Genomic DNA, 22533 nt, shown 5'->3' with positions numbered 1-22533 from the left:
TTGTAAAGCAATTATACTCCAATAAAATTATTTTTTAAAAAAGAGAAAAGAAATAGAGTCCTGGCTCTAGTCTATTGCAGGAGTGTTCCCTTCATTCACCAAGCTTCCTGCCACATGTCAAGTGCTTTGCTTTGGACATTACTTGTGTATATTACTTAATTTGATATGTACAATATTACAAGGTCTGAAAAATGTATGGGCTTTGGAGTCATACAGTTCTGTTTTTTAATCCCCATTCTGCTGAAGCCAGACTCTATCTGTGTACCTTGGGCAATTCCCATCTTCATTTATAAAATTATAGATAATAACAATATGAATCCTGTAGGGGGGTTTGAGAAGATTAAAAAAGATATAGTGTGTCTAGGCATCCAGGTCATAGTAAGTGCTCAGTGAATGCTAGCCTTTTACATTTCTTTCTGCCTCCCTGCTTCCTTGTCTCCCTCCATCCCTGTTTTCTTTTTAGTCCAGTTATGTTTCCATTGCCCACTCTGCCCCTCCTCAAAGTTTGTTCCTCATTTCCACTATGAAAGGTTCTCACTATGGTCTCCTAGTATTAGACCCGATCTCTAGTCTAACTAGACTAGACTGGAGTTTGAGCCACTTGCTGCACAGTATTTCTTGCATGTTCAAATCCAGAGTTAATGGACCTTTGACTTAGAAACTACCTGTCAGATGGTCTCCACTAGATTTTGATCTCTCAAGCCTGCACCCTTGAAAACAGCTCCCACTATGGGAAGAGTGTGGACAGCAGGTATACCAAACACAGGGGAGCAGGGAGAAGTCTTCAAATATTAGATCCTGCTTGTGGGTCAACTGGTGGGGTCACATCCTCTTCATTACCTCCTCCAACAAACCTATAAAGCTCTGACCTGAAGTATAATACTCTGTTTGAAACCTGCCCCAGTGAAGCTGAGGGCCTGATGACATGACCGACCATGTCAGTCTTCAATATTGCACTTCTTTTGTCATGTACAGTTGATGCAATAAGTGGCAACACTACACAAGACATCCAGGGAGAACCGTGATACACACACACAAAGATGGGGTGGAGGCCAGGGCTGGAAAACTCTTTCAGGATGATGATCAAGCACTGATCATTCCACAGCACCTGGAAACAATGCATCCACTGGAAAAATACTAATTTATGGGAGATCTGTTTTGCTGCCTCAGCATGGCTTTGAAAAAATTACTGTTCATGTGCAATAGTATAGAATTTATATCTTCCCAGTTTTTAAAACACGTTCTAGCTCTTTTTTTTAAAAAATACCTCAGGGTTTGAAGCATTTAAATGGGGCTAAAATTTGAATGTCTCTATTTTCCGCTCGCTTAACCAAATCTTATAATTCCTTCAAGCTACATTCTCCCCACATTATCCATAAAGACTTCCGTGATCTTTCCTGCTCACAATAATCCCTCATAGAACTTACTGCCTGTTTCAAAATTGTGATCTATTTCATATGCTAAGCAGATTATTAGTTTCATTTTTGAGTGAGTGTATTTGTCACACCAGTACCCATGATTGGATGCTAAATTTTGTTTTGCCTGATAACCCCAATGCTTCCAGCTCACATATTACCTTCTGCCAAATGTTCCTGATACCTTGGGTCACCTGCCAAGGTCTGTTCTCTGGCATCTCCTGCCCACTTGGCTGGCCTCCGTCAGGCTGCGTGAACATGACTTACCGTGGTAAGTCTGTCTGCTATGTGGAGAACAGTTTCTGGGACCACTAATAAATATATTGATTTATATGTGTGTATATATAAATATATAACAGTCTGTCTACCCACTGGACCAACAATGATGTCAGAAGCACAAAATGGGGACAGTAAATAAAGTTGCGATTCAACCTCTTAGACACATATCATGAAGAGAACAGGCATTTATGGTTAATCTAGGAACTATTTAAAGGATTAACCCTTATTCCATGTCATCATGTGGGACCCATAACAGAAATTACCATTACTGCGTTTTCAAATAGGAGTGTAGACCTTGCATAAGGAAAATAAAGATGAAAAATAAATGTGAAGAGGAACTTTAAATATTTTGAATAAAGCTATATAAAGTATTCCCAAAGCTGAAGAATATGTTAAAACTGGTGGACAGACATTTAAACAACCCTTTCTAAGTAACCTGTAAGCAAAACAGTTGAAATAACTTATCCTAAAAATATATGACCACTTGTCAAAACACTATGGCTCTTTAATTAAAATAGTTTCACACTTGTTGCTCTGCCCTACGTTCTAAAGGAACTGACTCCACTTTCAAAAATTATGACCTCAAAAGAAGTGCCCTACTAAAGTCAGGTCAACAGAGTTTTAAAGTCTACCAAGAGGCATAATGTCTATTTTTTTTTAAACTAGTCAATCTGCTTCTAAGAATGATGCACGAAACAGAAAAAAAAAATTAGATTTTTAGATGTTACACAGTGAGATGTTTGTTGAATGTAATTTTCATAATTATTTTTTCAGTGCATTAAGAATTAATGCACTGAAATATTTTCACGACTTTTCAGGAAATATCACTTCTCTCTACGTGCTTTCCAACTAGTCCAAAGAGTTCTTTTTAACACTTAACTGAGCATTTTATTCAAATTTTTATTTGGATATTTAATTACTGTGGGATCATACTTCAGTGGATATGACTTAATCTAATAGTATTGATGGTTCATTCTCTTGCTGTTGGTAAACATTTTACTTCTTGAAAAATCTCATGTTCTTTGGCTTTCCTGAAATAATGTTATGTTCATTCCTTTGTTCTTTCATTCAGCAAAATATTTATGGTAAAGCTGCAATGTACTGAACATGAGTTAGCTGTGGGAATGAAAAAATACATTTCCTCTCCTCGAGCTCACATGTTACAGGGGGAAGGTAGGTATGTAGGTACAAAGATAATAGGCAGGTATATAGATAAATTACAAGAACGAGAAGTATTGAAAAGATGTATCAACAGTGTTTTCACACATATATTCACCAAAATATGATCCTTGAATCTTTTCTCTTCTCTTTAAAAGCCTCTCTTCTAAAAGATTTCTCTCATCACCTTGAAGCACATAAAGCTATTACATATATGATGTGTATTTTATCTATATTATGTATCTATTTATATACATAATATACATAAATCTAAGATACACACACACACACACACACACAAGATGATGCGAGAAGCTTTCTAGGGGAGAGGCTGTTAAAGAAAAGAAAGGTTCAAGGATACATATATATGTGCAAAACCTTCCCATAGTTACCTATAACCTCTAGCAATTTAGCTCACAACTGTGTCCACCTCCTGGGCACTTTGTTCAGCAGTTGCTATCTTGATGCTAGGCTACACTGGTCCAGTTGTGAAACTGAAGAGTTTTTTAATCTCCTTACACCAATCTGCCAGAGTCCAGTTATGTAAAGCATTTATGAGAAACTTGCCCATAGATATAACTTCATCAGCCTCCGTGGTCATCACCACTGCCTAATCCTGCCACCTCCCCCACACACTGGCTCCTGCACTCGTTCCTGCCTGTATCCATCTTTCTGGCTTCTCACCTCTCCTACTCCGTCTCCTCCTCTCTCTTCCCTCTCTCACTCTCTCTCTTCTTGTCTAGTAAAAAGCCCAGAATGTTCTTTAGCTTATGAAGGGAAACTTCCTTCTTCTAAAGCCTTCGTATCAGAAAATAGATCCTGGCAGCGTGGGTTAGTTGAATTTAAAAGTGTGAGGTAGGAATTTTTACTTTCTACCTGAACCATTCATCTAAATAAAGATAGTCTTTCTCAAATGTCTCTACTTTTCTACTCCTATTTATTCTATTAAACTGTGAATTCCTCTCTGCAGCTACAAACTCCTGTGCGGTGTGTCACTGATCTTTGATTTCCCTTCCCCCTGTCCCCCATCTCCAGCACCGGGTGCAGTGCACACTAGAAATGAATCTGTCAACATTTTCTGAACTTAATGGAACAAAACTGATTCTTACCTTGATGATTATGATACTACTCCCAGCTAGAAAATTTTTCTTGTTCATTGCTCTGCCTTTTCAAATTCTAGCTGCCTGTCCTTCTAATCTAATCTCTTCTCTGAAGCTTTCCCTTACTACGTTGGCTACACGTCTACACTGCTCTCTCTCTCTTTTTTTTTTGGTGAACTCCTAAGACACATTTTTGTTCTTTGCTTACTCTATAACATGTTGCATTTTTAATTCTTATATGTCTTAGGTATATCTTTTCTTCAATCTAGCAGAAAAGATGAGTAGGTGGGATAGAACTGCAAATTAAACACTTATGCGAGGAATTAAAGGAGTATATAAAAGTTAAGTGACGTAATTATAAATATTAAATGAATTTGAGATAAGATTTCCTCAGAGGGAAGTGTTCTTTACAATTTAGCTCTTATGCTCTGTAGTAATGTGTGATTTATATGAGTCATGTTATACTTTACTGGCAACTGTTTATGCCTTAGTTCTAGTGAATTTCCCAAAACTACAGAAATATGTGATACAACCAATAGTTTTCACAATAAACGTACAAAAATTCTATTTAAAATATTCATAAAAATAAATAATTGCACTTTCTCTCCAAGTATGCAGAATTGGCCTACTAATTTTGTTAAAATAAAATCTTTACAGCAGTAGTATCATATTCTAATGGTTTCTTTTCTTTTTTTTTTTAACCAAACATTAAAATCTCTTTCAATCATATAAGTTGAATTTTCCTACCATTAGAAAAGCCTAGGGTCTATTGCTTTTAAATCACTTAATTCTAATGAGGGAAAACCTTTCAGTAAAACTACTGCCTCCATTTCCACCAAGTTTGCTACTTTTCTATTGCTCTTTTGTCTAAAATATGTGAATATAAAGTGGATTAGATCAGAGTTTAGCTGGTTATGGACTTGTTAGGACATTTGTATTAGATATTTTTAAAAAGCTTGACTATATATGGCTTATGGGGCTGTTTCCTTAAATTCACTCTCTCACCACATGCACTAGTTCCTTGCACTTCAACATGATGCTCCCAGAGGGGGACAGAGTTTGCATGAGACTCAGTGCTGAAATGCCACTTCTTTATCCTCATCAAGCAGTTATTACTCTGGGCCTATTGCTGCCCTTGTAAGGCTCTGTGCTAGAGAGGCTCCAGGGATATATCATTATAAGCTATGGTTTCTGCTCTATAGAGCAGGAAAAGGTGAAATGCTGATCTGCAGTTCAGGTAAAATGTGCTGCAGGACTTGCAAGGAGGAATTCATCCCCTGGCTTTACTGAGGGCATTGGAATGGTCTTCAATGGTAAAGTGTAAATGAGCAGAGCAGGAGACAGATACAACCTGAGGAGGAAACAGAGGCTCACAGACATCCTGGAATAAGCATGCTGTGGTTGGGGCCAAGCAACAGTCCTCAGGGCTGGGTAGAGCCAGAGCACAGAAGATATGGGAGAAAACACAGCCAAGGGCAGACTGTGGAGAGCCCTGAGAGAGAGCTCCTAGAGTCTGGACTTCATTCTCGGACAATGGGAGTCATTGACAATCTTTTTGGTTGAAAAGTGACATATACAACATGGCATTTCAGCTTGGAAGCTTAGGAAAGTGAGCTGTGTAGGGCGAGTGGGACAAGGGGACATCTGGAGGCAGAAGGATTCACTGGAAATTATTTTACAATAGTATAGAGGAGAGCCAGGACTGGAATGGTGGCAGAGAAATGAGCAGGGAAGGTATGGCTACAAGAGACATAACAAACGATGAATCGATAGGCCTGGCTGGCTGACCAGGTGTTGGGGGAGAGAGAAAAGGAGTTAACAGATCTACTTTGGGGCCCCATTTTCAACTCCTTGTATTAATTTGGTTTTTGAGGCCCAACCTCTCCCCCCTTTTCTCTGGGACTGCTTCACCCCCAGTCAGTTCACAGATGGATGCAGGACAATCCAGTCCCTGCTATTCCTTCCCTGGAATCCAGAATTAGACCCGACAGCCAAGAGTAGTCTCCCTCTGAGGTGTTGGCTGTGGCTATCTTCTTCTATGTGAACTGGAAAGCTGAAAAAGCTGCTTTACAGTAAGAGAGAAAAAGAAGCAGAAGTGAAAGAGAAAAAGATGAGAGATGGAGAATAAGAGCTAGGACTGGGTTCCCTGTTACACTTTAGTCTCTGCTTTCATGTGTCCCTAAAATGCTACTGCATCCCTCCTCTTTAATTCTGCAGGGCATCCTTATAATGCAGTAATACATTTCCTTCTTTGATTAAGCTGGCTTGGCAGGGTTATTGTTACTTGTAGCCAAAATGGTCCAAACTGATATATTCCTCAGCAGGGGCCCTCCATCTTCAGTCAACTGGTGCTCTGGCCACTCTGTACACACTTCAGTACTTTACTGACTCCACATTTTCATGCCATTTCCTTCATCTAGAATGCCTTTCCCTTCTAAATCCTGCTGACTCTGCCTGCATAAATCCTGACTAGCCTTCCTTCCATCTCTCTTTATGAAGTACTTTTTGAGTGAGTCCATAATATCTGCAAATTTTAATGTTACATTTTCCCACTTCAAGTCCCTGATTTTAGTGAACCTATTGCAAGAATAATTAAAACTATATAAAGAGGGTAAAAGACGGTGGATGGTTGTAGGAAATCAGGAAATTTATGCTCTCACATATACAATTTTTTTTCACATATATAAATTTAAACAAATTAAAAGATAGGGCTTCCCTGGTGGCACAGTGGTTGGGAGTCCACCTGCCGATGCAGGGGACGTGGGTTCGTACCTCGGTCTGGGAGGATCCCACATGCCGCGGAGCGGCTGGGCCCGTGAACCATGGCCTCTGAGCCTGCGCGTCCGGAGCCTGTACTCCGCAACGGAAGAGGCCACAGCAGTGAGGCCCGCTTACCGTAAAAAAAAAAAAAAGATAATGGTCTACTTGGCTACTAGTACCTTTGACTTTAAGATGGGTTCAATGAGGTACCAGTAGGCCACTTGGCCAAAGCAGATATTTTACATATCATAGTATGTTAGTTAGGAGGACTATTAGATGAAAAAAGATAAAATAGCCTTTAAAAAGTAATGCACGACATTATTGCATAAGTGCTATAAATTCAATTTTATAAATATCCAGAGGAGGTCCTATAGCAAGTGAGAGACAGATATGGAACCTTGCCAATGCTTCCTTACTCAAAGTCCAGGGCTTTCTTCACTATGCTAAACTATCCCATGGGAAATGAAAAAGAAATACATCAATTTTTAGATGAGACGAAGAATTCAATTTCATTTAATTTTTAAAAACCATAATGTATTTTAAGTCATCATCTATTAAAATAATAATATACTCTAGGAACCCTCTTGAGCCTTTCACACCTCGGCTATGTTATATACCAAAAAAACCCCAAAACCAAAACAAAACAATAACACTAAAACACTTAATCTCTTATAAAGGCCTCTCTTTGCCTGTAGCAATGAGAAAACCAATCTGCTATCCTGTGAAATCTCACATAAATTCAGAACACAATGAAGTTTACTTTCCCTTCAGCAATGGAGCCTTTGTTCTGGTCACTTACAATGCCTCTGGAGAGGAAAACACAAAATTGCCTTATGAAAGTAATAAGAAAATGTCTAGCAAATGGTTGGGTATTTAATGAACAAGATAAAGTCCAAGTAATAGTTAATGTCTCTTTCCGCTCGATTCAAAGGAACACCCCTAAGACCCCAAAGCATTCACACCAGAAGATTACACGAGTAGTACTGATAAGCACGATGCCATTGTACAAAGAATCTGTTGCTAAGCAGGGCAGAAATATTGTTTACATGAAAATGGAATGATCTCTGGTGAATACTGAAAGAAAGTGATAATTTCCATAAGCAGAAAAAGCATTTTTATATTATTCCATTTCAACTGCTCTAAAGCCCTAAGTTGCTTTGGCAATTGCTTATCCCTGCTTTGTTGGCTTATATCATCCTCATCTCTGCAGCTTTCCATTTACTAAATGGCAGGCGTTTTTTTGTTTTGCTTTGTTTTGTTTTTTTCCCTGAAGCTTTGGCAAAAATACCACAACCATTCTGTATGGTTTCCAGGGGCCACCTTTCAATGGTCATACAATGACTTTTTGGTGCCCTTTTCATAAAAGCCCAGTTGGTTTATCCTGTCAGTAAAATTGCTGAAAATATGATCAGAGAAGGGTCCATTTATAGCAACTGTAAACTATGCATTTCTCTAGCTTTATGGAGCCTTTCACTGTATAGTGTTTGTTTACTGAGAACAAAGCAGGGAGTGGCTTCAGTGAGAGGAGGAAAATACAAAGCCACTTACCTGCATTACAATAAGGAGGTCAAAGACCAAGATGAAAGAAGCCAGGAAGGCTCTGGAAACTTCATCACTGGGCAAAAATCCCCGATTCAGCTTGTCCCAGCTGATCCAGTCAGTTGTAATGACAAGTACAACCACAGATGTCAGAGTGAAAAGAACCGTCCTGAAAGGAACAAGACACTCAGTAAAAAACATTAGATGTAATAATATAAACAGTGCAGAGTGCATGTGATTTGCTGTATTAAAAGTCTAACCCTTGCCAAGTACCTATCCTAAGGCATAGTCACCAAAGGAAGATGAAAAAAGAAGCAAATTAAGAGCTTTCTTTCAAAAGCAATTAGAAAAAGGTATGACAGCATCTTTTCCAAGATTTTCCCTAAAGGGCAATAAGGTAATGGTTATAGAACAAATAGTTAACAATAAAATATTGCAAATAATCTTGGTTAGTGCAATATATGTCCCAAAGAGAACATTGGTTGTAACTCTCATTACACATACATTGTTTTACTGAGGGTGGTGAACAAACATATATAGGAACATAAGGCAGATGGGTAAGGAAGTCTTTGGATTCCATGGTTATTCTACAGAAGAGAGGGAAGATAGACTGGTCCCTTCATTATTCCCTAGCCTGATGAGCTCTGTAGAGGAACCACCTCTACGTGCCAACTGTGTAGCCTCTTCTCCTCATGGTACTCATATCATAGATATCTTGTGGCCTAGTGACCTGTCCAGGTCACACCATGTCTAATCCTCCATCCATCGTTATAAGATACTAGGGGCCTGAGATTTTTCTCTTACTTATTTTTGTAGCTCCTGTAAAATCTTACATAATTATATGCAGATGGAGTTCAAAGAATGTTTGTTGAAATTGTAACAATTATCAATTAAGCTTTTTATAGAAATCAAAAAATATTTAAATTAGTCTTTAATATTGACATTCAAAGTAAATCTGAAATCCGGGCAGTGAAAATTCAATCTGCCAGAGAATTGTCCATAATGTTGTAAAGCCTCTGCTTTCAGAACTATATTTGTATATAGAGATTGTTTTGAATTATAAAAAGGAAAATAAAGAACACCAAATATTTTGAAAATAATTTTAACATAAAGGAATAAATAAATAAGAGAAAAGAAAAATGGAATAATATGAATCATCCTGGAATTCTCTTAACAATTGAACAGAATACAAATTTCTAAACTGAAATTTTGGTTTTCCTTTTCACAACTTTTTATTTGGAACAAGTTATACTCTGATAAAATAAGTGTAATGAACTCCTCTTTAGATTTTTCCCCCATGAATAGAAAATATACATTTTTTTAAATTTTGGAAAATAAATTTTTTTAAAATTTACTTATTTTATTAAAATTGTAGACTCTCAAAAGAATTTGACTCATGATCTCCAAAACATAAATTAAAAATTATCTTTGCTACTGTTTAGAATATCTTTGAGCATTTCCAGAAATTCAAATGGATTAAATGAGCATGGGAGAAATCCAAAATAATTATTAAAATACAAATAGAAAGAAATTGCAAATATTATATAGTCAAACATAAGAATATTGGAATTTTAAACAAAATTTTCTCCAGGTTAAGTTGATTCATTTGTTTTTGTCTTTTTGAGTTTGAGAAACTTCAAGGAAATTTGAATGCAATTACCACAATTTCTTTTGTCAACAAGGAATATAACAACTTCCATGAAGAACAGATAAATATTGACTATTCTTTGAATCTCCTTTTGGTGATAAGGGTACTTCCTCATCACTCTTGGCTTTTCATATGTGCGTTTCACAAGGATGCTATGAATATAAATAATTCTTCAGGATGTACTGTATGACCATACAGGTTGGTAAATGGTTGGGATCCCAATTCTCTCAAGCTCCCCCTTCTTTTCCTCTCCAGCTTCCTTCACAAGGCCCCACACCTTCCTGTTATCCAGCACTACAGGGTGAAGTCTTGGTGAAACATGGGTACTCCAGCACCTCACTCCAACTCTATGGCCAGCATCCATCCTATTGGTTCAAGCCTGTGGTTGACAGGTTAGTTTTTTTTTTTTTTTGATTTTTTTGATGTGGACCATTTTTAAAGTCTTTATTAAATTTGTTACAATATTGCTTCTGTTTTTTTTTATGTTTTGGTTTTTTGGCCCCGAGGCATATGGGATCTTAGTTCCCCCACCAGGAAAAAATGAACCCATGCCCCCTGCATTGGGAGGCAAAGTCTTAACCACTGGAATGTCAGGGAAGTCCCAACAGGTTAGTATTTTTAATATCATCCTTGCATTTTCCCCAAGAGCTACCTGGAAACTTCTTTTTGTGAAGACAGGTGATTACATTGGAATTCATACTCTAATGTTACTTTGTTGGTCTAAATATGTAAACTGATACTGTAAAATTAAATACTAATGCAGAGGAATATTTTTAGGTGACAAAATCTGAGATTTTGGAATAAGCGTTTGTTGAGAAATCACAAACCTCATCTATTACAAGATTTATAAGGGAGTTATTCTTTTTTTTAATCTATTTTTTTGAAGAATAGTTGATTTACAATGTTGCATTAATTTCTGCTGTACGGCAAAGTGATTTAGTTATACATATATATATATATATATATATATATATATATATATATACATTCTTTTTCATATCCTTTTCCATTATGGTTTATCACAGGGTATTGAGTATAGTTCCTTGGGGTATTCAGTAGGACCTTGTTGTTTATCCATTCTATCTATAACTGTTTGCATCTGCTAATCCCAAACTCCCAATTCATCCCTGCCTTACCCCCTCTCCCTTGGCAGCCACAAATCTGTTCAAAGGAGTTATTCTTATTCATGCTAACAATTTCATTGTGAATAAAGTCATTAAAATTAATCATTAAGACTCTTTGGTAATTAGAATTTATCATAAAGCCTGTTGTATAAGAGCTTCCTGAGATCAAATCTGCACCAATTCATGTCTTAGATGTTTGCTTTATTTGATACATTTCATTTATCCAATATGTAATAATACTCTTCCTAAGACCTTTTCATAGGTGTTTTCCTGGCTTTATTAAGTACTTCTGTTTTGACAAAGAGTATTGCTACAGATCTTAAGAAAAAGTTACTGGTAATATTTTATTACTCTAAAAAGAAATTAAAGGAGGTATTCTGCCCTATATTTAATATTTAATACTAAAAAAGAATAAAAATGGCAATCATTAAATATGAATCCATATAGCTCAGAGAAAGCTGTAAAAATAAGTCAAGAGAACGGAAAAAAGAAAAGGAAAAGGGGGACCAAAATACATTAATTGGTCATTCCACCTCCAAAATTATATTCAGTGCCTTATCTAGATATAGGTATGGAAGCAAATGTATTGCTTGTGGCTTGTTTTTCTGAGCCACATCTTGTAAAATTGATAGGCTTTACCATGCTATGATAATTCAGTTAAAACACCAGTTTAAAAGAACCATGACTCAATTACAAATTACTGTTACAGTCATATGCCACTTGTAATGTGTCAGGGTCTGGTATAAGAGCTTTACACAAAATAGTATAATCCTTACTACAATTCTACTGTCACCACCTCCAATTTACAAGTGCAGAAACTGAGTCACAGAAAGTTCAAATAACTGGACCTGAGTTAAAGACTTTATACGTTATATAAGATATAAGATGATTCAAACCTAGGCTGACTCATGACAGTATGTGTCACAACCATTGTATGTATTGTCTCTCATAGGAAGCACTTGATTTTACACTCTTGTTACTAGGTCTGTAGCTAAGATTTCACTTATTTTCCATTTTTATTATAAGTATAATGTTGGAAAATTATCATCCAGGAATACTTAATATTGAAAAGTAAAACTCACAGAGACTCTGACAAGGACTGACAGGAAACAGTTAACAGGGATATTTTCATGGCAGTGAAAATGGACCCTCAGGGATGCTAACCATCAATGCAGCACCCTTGGGTTTTTATTTAACCAGTATGGTTGAAAAGACGTTTACTCTGGATCACGATTCTTGGGAGTTTCAGCTTCTCTTTTTAAATAGCATCCAATTAAACAATTATCTGGATTATTTCCTTTCAGTATGCAGCCAGCACCAGCAGGACATCCTGGCTCATCAATTCTACTGTCTCTGGTTTCTGGCCACCAGTCAAAGGGAAAGAACTCATACATAATTATCAGCTCGAGTGGTTAGTCTCACTTCCCTGTTTTCAGATTTCCAGTTTGTTTGCTTTTCCTCAATTGTTGCTAATTCCTCTTAGATTAATAGGAATTAGAATGTGAGACCAAGAAAGGTTAACAGAGCTTTTTTAATTCACTGCTTCCCAATCTCTGGGTTGGGCTCCTGGGAACCACAGAGTTGCTAAGAAGTGTGAATTTATATGTGCACTATGAGTTGTCTGTAAAGTGAAAAAATGAAATGTTTCCAGAGAGGTTAGGGGACTCACTCATGTCACACAGACTGCCAAGGACAGAACTACCATGAGAACTACTCTGAGAAAGGACTTGCCCTGTAGTAAACCACTTTCTCTCTTTTGCTAAAAATCTTCAGATATGCTAATTTTTTTTTTTTTTTGTGGTATGTGGGCCTCTCACTGTTGGGGCCGCTCACTGTTGTGGCCTCTCCCATTGCAGAGCACAGGCTCTGGATGTGCAGGCACAGCGGCCATGGCTCACGGGCCCAGCCGCTCCACGGCATGTGGGATCTTCCCGGACCGGGGCACGAACCCGTGTCCCCTGCATCGGCAGGCGGACTCTCAACCACTGTGCCACCAGGGAAGCCCATGCTAAAAATTTTAATATCATCTGGATCTCATCTGGGAACATACTTTATAGCCTACCCAAATATCTATTGTGTATGTTGACTGGAAACAGAGTAGTACGTATAAATGAATCAAGATAATCCCCCAATTTGGTTTAATTCATAGTCTAAACCACTCTTTCACACTAATTTCTGGATTTTAAAAAATACTGAACTTCTATTTTAAGTAATTAAATTAGTTAATATTGCTTTTCTTCTTCCAATCATAACCACTTTAAGATAGACTTATTGCATAGTTAAACAGCCTGAAATCAGGGATTAAATCAATAGAGAAAAGAACTGGCATTAGGCTTCGATTATCCACAGAGGGCTAACTCAGTGTTAGTTATCACACAATTTCATTTTGATTAAACCAGGCAGCAGGAATGTACAGAATCTCCTAACTAAAAGAATATATGTTGAACCAAACAAAATTGCCAAAATTTGACCATGCTTTATCCTACCAAAAATAGCAATTTCTTGTGATTCAACATAATAAATATGCTTTTATGTGTTTTAATATATTAGCCATTTTTCATGTTCTAAAATGTTTATAATCTTTGATTCCAGTCATGAATATCATATTCCTTTCTGATCTTGCTGCACAATTACTGTGACAGTTACAGGAAGAAAAAATCACTTTAATTTCTTTCTATAATACTTGTGTTAAAATTTCGGAACTCAATCAAAACAAGTCAGATTGTGTTTCATGATTTCTCATAGCAATATAAAAATCTGCAAATCTTATTAAAAATGAAAGGTTTAATGTTATCACTACAAAAAAGAATGAATGCACGGATCAAGATAGCAAATTTAATCTCACAATTAAGTTAGATATAGTCTCATATTTCAAAGTACGAAATACATGAAATGAAATGTGGCATGGCAATAGAATTTTAAATGATTTAATATCATAATTTCTCATCATGTGGTTTAGAGGGAAAAATACAACAAGCAGGCATAAACAGAAGAATGCTTTCCTTCACTTTTCATTGCAAAACTGAGAGCCAGTTCAAGCATCCAGTTCCATTCTGAATACCAACTACCAGCACAGAGAAGTCACAGATGGCCATGAGAGAATGCTGACACTTTCCGTTTTGCTTGTTTTAATGATCAATGTTGCCATTGCAACTCTGTTAGTAAAACAATCACCACTTGGGTCCTCAAGCCAGTTCATCCTGAAATTCATGAGTTTACTCAGTACTGTAGCCTAGCTGACGAAGTCAAGATTGCTCCTTAGAAGTCTGTAAGGAAATGGTTTTAGTGTCCTTCCAGTTTCCCACTCTTGGGATCAGGAAGCACCAAGGGAACACAAAGGTGATGTTTACTAAATGACCTAGGGAGGGAGCACAGCTTCTCCATGTGGCTTTCATTAAGTAAATGTCACAGTCAGTTCTTGGCCAACCTGAACACACTTGTTAAGATAGGATCCCTGAGAAAGAAGATGCAGTTATTAACTTGTCTTATTTGTGGCTGCATTGGGATCTGGAGTCTATAAAGGAAATTATTAGACTCTAATGTTGTCCATTAAAGTATACATTTATGTGTTATTTATATCTGTCTATTATTCCATGAAGGAAAGTGCTCTGAACATAGCAGGAGCTCAAAAAACACTGAGCAAATTGGAATGAAGAAGGAACTTGGTAACTCTTGTTCCTGAAAGGGCATGAAAGAGGTGGCTGAAAAAGGCACTTCTGGCTTGGGCCATTTGGCCACACAGATTGTAATTTACGTGGACAGTGTCCTGGCATCCTAATCTTTGTAAACAATGTCCCTTGGAGTTCTGCAGTGTCCAACCATCGCAACTTTATGTGGAGCCCTGGCCATTGGCAATCTTGATATAAGAGGTGGAAATGAAATGACCACATTTCTTTTAGTGGTTTGAATTCTTCTACCTATGTTTGAGTGATGTTAGTTTACTCAGAGGTTCTTAAAAGTAGCTTACTGATACAGAGCAGAGTTAGTCTTGGTCAGGAGAAATCATTTTATTTTCTTTGTGTTTCATAGTTTTAGGGGTGGAATAAAACACACATTCTAGGAAAAAGTACTTAGTAGACTGCAAAGTCCTTAGGATTTGGGCTGTGTCATTCATTACTGATTATCAATGACCAGCACACTGTTGATATTTAAAAAACAGTATGAATAAATCAATCTATTTAACCTGACGTAGGAAATACTTATCCCTTACCCTTCACCAAGTTCAGATACTTCTGCAACTCATGGTACTTCCTCCAGTATTTACAGAGCAAAGAAAGAGGCCTGTGCAATGAAAAATTAGGTTGCATGGACTTAATGGGCATGTTAATCCTTTGTGTCTCTTAGCAAACTCACCAGCACAATTTTTCTTCCTAGTGAATTACCTTGTAATTACTAAGTAATTCACCAATTCAGTAGGATGAAGCATATGAGATATACTCTACTAATTGTTACCCCAGGTATAAAATATTACCACAAGTTCAGTAATGAAAGTGGTAATAAAGATACGGGTATAAATAAACGCTCATTAACTACAGATAATGCCAGCAAGAACTATACCCATTATTGTTTATTTAATGAAAATAAAACGATAGCTATGATACTCCAAACATACTTTTGACTTTTCAAAATGCAAAGTAGAAAATTTAAGTTAAACATACCATGTTGCATTTTTTTCCTGTTAAATTTGCTTTTTTAAAAAATAAGAAAAACCAGGATCTTCTGGGGTGAGCAGGACAAAAGTATGCTTTATTTGATTTAAAAAATAGGATGAATTTACATACTGGGTTAAAAATAAAGGTTCAGGTAAAATTCTGTGACTTTGTTGAAGCCAGCCAAGATGTTTACATAAGTCAAACCAAGACCAAAAGTATATTTTCAGTATCATTTCAAATATCTGTTGAAGAAGATGTATCATCAGGAGACTGTCCATTGGGAAGAATGCTTTCAGAACTCTCCACAAGTATCCCTGGAAGAAAGAATCTTTTCAAAGACATTGAGGACATGATATAATGGCTAGGAAAGTAGAGATTATGAACGTAAAATACTTTTCTTTTATGAAAGAAGACTACAAAGTAGACTCCAGGAACAGAAAAATTCCCTAAACTTATGCAAAAATATTTAAAGGAAATAATGTCATGTCACAATGGAAGATCAAAAAATTAATATTAGGTTTCATAAGGGACATGATTCATTCTTGAATTCTAATGGAAAAGATTTTTTAAAACATCTAAAGCTTTATGACCGCAGATATATATTTATTTTCTCTTGGGAACCTGTGAAGAATCTTTGATTTATTTATAAATAATTCAGGACCAGCTAGAAAAAATACCTCACTCAAAAATAGGGAGAGAGCATGTTGAAACTAGTGATCAGAGGACCAACTTATAAATTTGATTTAATTAAGGATAGATTGTTGGCAATTTGAAAGCAGATCATCCACCTTGTCTGGTCAACCCAGTGGAGAATTTTGAAGCTACGTAAAAGTGTAATTTTATCAAGAATTTAGATAGCTCCTTGGTAGAAAAAGCAATTTCAGGTAATGTACAAGATTGAAAAACAGTTGCTTTTGAAAGAGAAAGTCATATTGTAATGCATGCAAGGGCACAGAGAATTCAAGAAACATTTATTGAGCATATAAGGCACAGACATAAATTGAAGGGACATAGGAATGATCTCTGCCCTTAAGGAACTTGTCACCAGCTAAATGATGGCAATATATACAAAACAATCAAACCCGAAGTTAAGCAAAAACCATGATGCTATGGAAGTTTTCAGGAATATCTGATTTATTTTTATTCAGGTATGAAAAGTAGCTAGGACATTTAATGAAATTAGACCTAAAAAATGAGTAGATTGCCATAGTGGAATGGATATTGCAGGCAAAAAACAAATTTGAAAGAAAATATGGAAATGGTAGTGGGTGGTAGTGAAGTATTAGGGAAGAGTGCCAGATGTTTCCAAAGTTTCTAGGTTTTGTGACTAAAAAGATTGTGACGTCACTAACTGAAGTGAGAAATATGAAAGAAACCAGGAATGAAATATTACGAATCCTGTTTTGAACACCTTGTTGAGTTTAAGGAGCTGGTGGGACATCTATACAGGAATGAATAATAGTCAACTGGAGATAGGAATCTGGGTCAAGGAAAGATCAGGCCCTGAATTTTGATTCATTCAAATACAAATAATTGTTAAAGACATGACGATTAATAAAATTTTTCAGATAAAAAAAGAAAAAGGAATAAAAAGAACAGAGAAAATCAAGGACAGAGTCTTGAAGATCACCTCTTTTTATGGTATATCCAGGGAAGGCTGGAGGATGACAAGGCCATAGACATATGACATGATATATGAAGAAATCCAAAATAAAACAATATTATAGAAGCCAGAGAGAAAGATAATTTCAGGAATGAATTTGTGGTCAAAACCCCCAAATACTACATAGAGGTTTTATGGGATATAGACTGAAGATGGACCACTGTTGAGCACACTTCTTTCTTTAACACGACTCCTTTGAAAATTGCAAAATTGGATGTAAATATAGTTTCAGATATTTTCTCTGTAAACTCAGATATGGGCCTAATTTGTGTTCTGCTCCCAGGATCTCTACTAGTAAAGAGGAAGAGACAAATGAGGAAATTATTTGGGTAATCAATTTAAAACCATTTGGTTGCAATTAGCCAAGTAATTGACAATTTTATTAGAGTTTATGCAAATATTGCAAGCAAAATCATTGTTTTGCAGGATGGCTTCAGTCCTGGAGGGAAGTTAAAGCACAGATCGACAAAGAGTAGAAGGTAGGCAATTGCAGTAATGCATGAATGATATGGTTATAATGATACAGAGGATAAATAAAAAATATATTTGAAAGCAAAATTAATAGAACTTATGCTAAACCCGGATAATACTTAATGAAGTAGGGAAGTTGGAAAGAAAGTTGGTTTGAGAACAGACTATGAGATAGCTATTCAGAGATCTGCAGAAACCTATATTTGCCCTGGTAGTGCCCTGGGCCCTGCAAGTGGGCAAAATTCTAAGATGGCCTTCAATGATCCTTGACCTTGTACGATCTCCTCCCCTTGAGTCTGGGCAGAACCTATGAATACTGTGAGATACCATTCCTGTGATTATGTTACTTTACATGTCAGAAGGGATATTTGCAGACTTAATTAAGATTACTAATCAGTTGGCCTTTGGTTAATCAAATGGAAGATTATCTGGGTGGGCCTAACCTAATCACATGAGCTCTTTAAAAACAGAGAGTTTTCTCTGGCTGGTAGCAGTAGAGGCAGTTGGAGAGATTTGCAGTGTGAGAGGGAGGTTCTCTGTTGTTGAGATGGAGGGGGTCATGGGACAAGAACATGAGAGACCCTCTAGGAGTTGAAAGCAGCCCTGGCAGACAGCATGAAAATGGGGATGTCAGTCCTTTAACTACAAGGAACTGAAATCTGCCAACAACAGGAAGGAGCTTGGAAAGAACCCTGTGCTCCAGATGAGAAGGCAGCTGACAACTTGACTAAAGCCTGACCAGAGAATCCAGACACATCTTGCCAGCCCTGACCTACAGACTATAAGAAAATAAATGAGTGTTTTTTTTTTTAAACACTATGTTTGTGGTGATTTGTTATACAGCAATAGAAAACGAATACAGCTCTAGAAATTTAGGATTCTTGGGATCCTAAAATAATTGCTTATTGGAAATATTTCCAAGCCACATATAGAAATGCTTAGCTCTTGAAATCTGAGATAATTAAGATCAATTAAAATCATTACCTATCCAATCTGGAAAACAAAGCCAGGCTTCTGTGAAACATCTAATCACAGGAAAATGCTCACTGAATTAAAAAACCAAAATTAGCCTTAAAAAAAGTTTTGGTCCAGCTTCTTGTCTTCAAGTGCATAAATAATTGTACAGGGAAGGTTCTATTGATGTCTTTTCTTAAAATGTAACAAGAAAAAACGATGCTTTCAAAGTGCATCCAAGCATATTAAAATGCCACCTAATACCTAAATGCAATTTCTCTTAGTTAAATTTAACTATCCTTGCACTAAAAGGTTATTAGTCAGAATCTACTCCATGAGAAAAACTCTTCATATATTTAAAAAGAAAACCTCGTCAAGGGAAAGAGAAGAACAGGCTTCTGGTCATGGCTTATAGTACTTATTTATGCGCACTCAGAAAAGTCAGTTACCCTCTCAGGATTAATTTCTTATCTCTGAACTGGTGATAATGATCATGATGATGATGAAGAAGAAGTAAATGGTGATGACAGCAGTTATAAAGTATTAGGTAGTTATATTACTGCACCCATATACTCAATTCTCAAACCAATCGTATGAGGTAAGTACAATTAATCACCTCGTTTTGCATAAGGAACACTGGACTTTGAGAGATTACGTAATCCAAGATCGCAAATCTATTAAATATGGAGCTTAGATTTTAAACCCATGTGTCTCTGACTTCAATGCCAAGCTCTTAGCCACTGTGCAGTTCTGACTTACCTATTTATGATGTTGTGAGGAATGTATGTGAGATAACTGAAGATTTTAAATATTGTTTTTATAATTTAAAGGTAATAATCCAATCATTCTTTAGTCTTATTTCTCCAAATTATTCAGCAGGTATTTAAGGATAAAGCTACTACGAATTATCTCACTCTCAAGTAGTTAAGGAGATTTTCTTTGAATTATCAGATTTGTGCGTTTTTTTAAAAACTTAGAGGTGATGTGTTTAATACACAAACCCTTATTTCTCATTGATAATAATTTGCTCTGCTTTGTTTGGTAGCATTAAGTTAAAAAAAGACTACCCACCCTGGAGCTGGTTGTGTGCTTGCACAGGCACAGAAATATCTGATTTGGCCCAATGCAGACTTGGAAAGTATCATCCATTAACTTAATGAAATTAGGTGATTTTCAAAAATTATCATCATATTATGATTAATTTCAAGAACATTTAAAGGATCTAAGGTGTGTGACTCTCTGGTAGGTAGTTTTCAAAAGGAGGTGTTTTTTTTTCTGAAATAAGTAAAATTTGGATGAATTAACTCATCCAGTTCAAACTTGTACATTTTCATTATACTTAGTTTACTGGCCCCATTCCCGGTAGCTACAATTTAGACCCTTATCATTCTAACACCATCCATTCCTCATCTAAGAATGAAGGGCTCTAGTGCCATTCTGCCTTCCTTTCCAGTTGAGGGATTTTAGAAGGTCATCCTTTTTTCCTCATTTCCACTGTAAGATGTTTATACTCTTTCCTGGTTCACAGATCTTTTGACACTGGTGATGCCACATGAATTTCACTGTGTGTTTGGTAACGAGATGTTGGGACTGCATGAGCCCAATAAGCACTATTACAGCATACTGGATGGGAACCTTCAAAAGAAGTGCCAAACATCTACTCTTATGCTTGTGATAATAGTTCGAACTGTTCATTGTGGGATACAGGAGTCTAAAATGTTGGTACTAGCTGGTGGGGACTCTTTCTTCCTACATTCTTCCCCTTCCAGACCCCAGATGGGCCACTCTCAAGGAAAAGTGAGATGTGTATAGGAGGGGGAAGTGGGAAATGCTGCCATAGAGTTGAAGCTTAACTACAGAACAATGCAATATATAGAGAGAAAAAAACTCAGCCATAAAATAGAATGAAATAATGCCATTTGCAGGAACATGGATGGACCTAGAGATTATCATACTAAGTGAAGTAAGTCGGAAAGAGAAAGACAAATACCATATGATATCACTTATATGTGGAACCTAAAATATGACACAAATGAACTTATTTACAAAACAGAAACAGATATAGAAAACAAATTTATGGTTACCAAAGGGGAAAGAGGGTGGGGGAGGGATAAATTAGTAGTTTGAGATTAGCAGATACAAACTACTATATATAAAATAGATAAACAACAAGGTCCTACTATATAGCACAGGGAATGATATTCAATATCTTATAAATAAACCATAAAGGAAAAGAATTTGAAAAAATGTGTGTATATATATCATATATTTATATAAAACTGAATCACTTTGCTGTACAACAGAAACTAACACAACATTGTAAATCAACTATACTCCAATAAAAAAAATTTAGAAAAAAGAAAAAAGAGAAAAACATGTGAAAAGAAAAACAAAGAAAATTAGTCTTTTAAAATCCCTTCTTTCTAGTACTTAAATGTACGACTTTTGATCCTGAAAGAGTTTTCTGAACCTATCTTATCAAATAGTCTTAATCTATGCTTTGCTTTTCCAGATAAGCCTTGACTAGACCCCTATGCCTGCTTGTGACAAGCCTCAAATTCTTACCTGTTTATACTTGTTAGGGAAAGTAATTTTTCCTTTTCTACCAATAGCCTTTTTTGTCATGGTGCAGTTATGGACTTTTAGCAAACGTTAAACCACAATTAGCTAAGATAAACATCTTTTACATCAAGATGATAAACTGAGTTCTTTTGTTAACCACTCCCAATCCCATTGATGTTTTAGTGATGATCTATAAAAGGAAGTAAACCTGTAATAGCAAGGAGAACATGAGTGAGAAAGATTTTGAATTTACAGAAGAAGGGGATAATTGGATTTAGATATATGTGACACAGAATGAAGGAAGCAGGAGCATAGGTACACACAAAGGCTTAGTAGAGAGGTCTTCATTTCAGTAAGATTCTGGGGAGCTCAAAGCAAGGAGATGGCAGGTATGAAAAGCAGGAAGAGAAGTGCCATGGTAGAATTCTCTCTATTCTCTTCTCTTACTATCCATGATTTTGGGCAGCTGTTTGAATATGAAAAGAGAGGATCTATGTGACATTGGTACCGGTTACGTGGTCTTCTCTTAATGTCAGATTTAATGTCATCACCTTAATTACATGAACAGTCATATTATTTGATTCTTCAGTGAATCAAATTTAAAAATATAGCGTATAATTTAAAAAACATTAGTGGGTTTACAAATGTTGGGCTGAATCAATAGACAAAACATGGAAGGCAATTACAGTTCCAACAATAAGTGTGTAATTAACCTCAACAGTGTAAAAAAAATATAGCTGATAGAAGCTTGGAGGGTGTGGAAGGGCAAAAAAGGCACAGAGAAATATGGAGCCATTACTTAAAGGCAAGAAATAGAAGAACCAACACTAAGAAAATAAATAAGAAACGCTGCAAAGACTGGGCTGAAGGGGCATTAGAAAGTGTTATAGGAGAGTAAATTTCCTATTTTTGATAGTTTGTTGTTATTACTGTTTAAACTTGATACAATTAAAAATTGTTTAGGATTATTTAAGATTAGAAAAACCAGAAGAACCAAATACAGGAAAAGTTTTAAGTGGCCACTCTTGGGAGTGGGCCTAGAGGTGGTAATGGTTTGCTTTTTATTTTATGTCTTTTGGTGCCACTTGAATTTTTGTCTTTACCATAATAAATGTATTAGTTACAGGGTAATAACATCACATAACAAACCACAAAGCCATTCTAGTTTAAACATTAGACAGTAGAGACAGAAGAAAACTTGTTTTAGG

General features: G+C 36.3%; 1 protein-coding gene across 2 annotated transcripts in view; it reads right to left on the bottom strand.

Annotated features, from left to right (window-relative positions):
- The window catches only part of TMEM117 (transmembrane protein 117), a 529726-nt gene that overhangs the window by 85859 nt on the left and 421334 nt on the right, over window positions 1-22533 (bottom strand). For both annotated transcript variants that reach the window (XM_029206691.1, XM_029206692.1), the window contains one exon: window positions 8261-8420. In XM_029206691.1, the coding sequence (XP_029062524.1) occupies window positions 8261-8420 (160 nt within the window). The remainder of the gene's footprint in view (window positions 1-8260; window positions 8421-22533) is intronic.

The sequence above is a fragment of the Monodon monoceros genome, unplaced genomic scaffold (genome assembly GCF_005190385.1).
Source record: "Monodon monoceros isolate NGI ecotype Baffin Bay Population unplaced genomic scaffold, NGI_Narwhal_1 Super_Scaffold_6, whole genome shotgun sequence".
NCBI classification, from domain to species: domain Eukaryota; kingdom Metazoa; phylum Chordata; class Mammalia; order Artiodactyla; family Monodontidae; genus Monodon; species Monodon monoceros.
The sequence above is the reverse complement of the archived record's forward strand: the minus strand, read 5'-3'. Positions and strand labels throughout refer to the sequence as shown.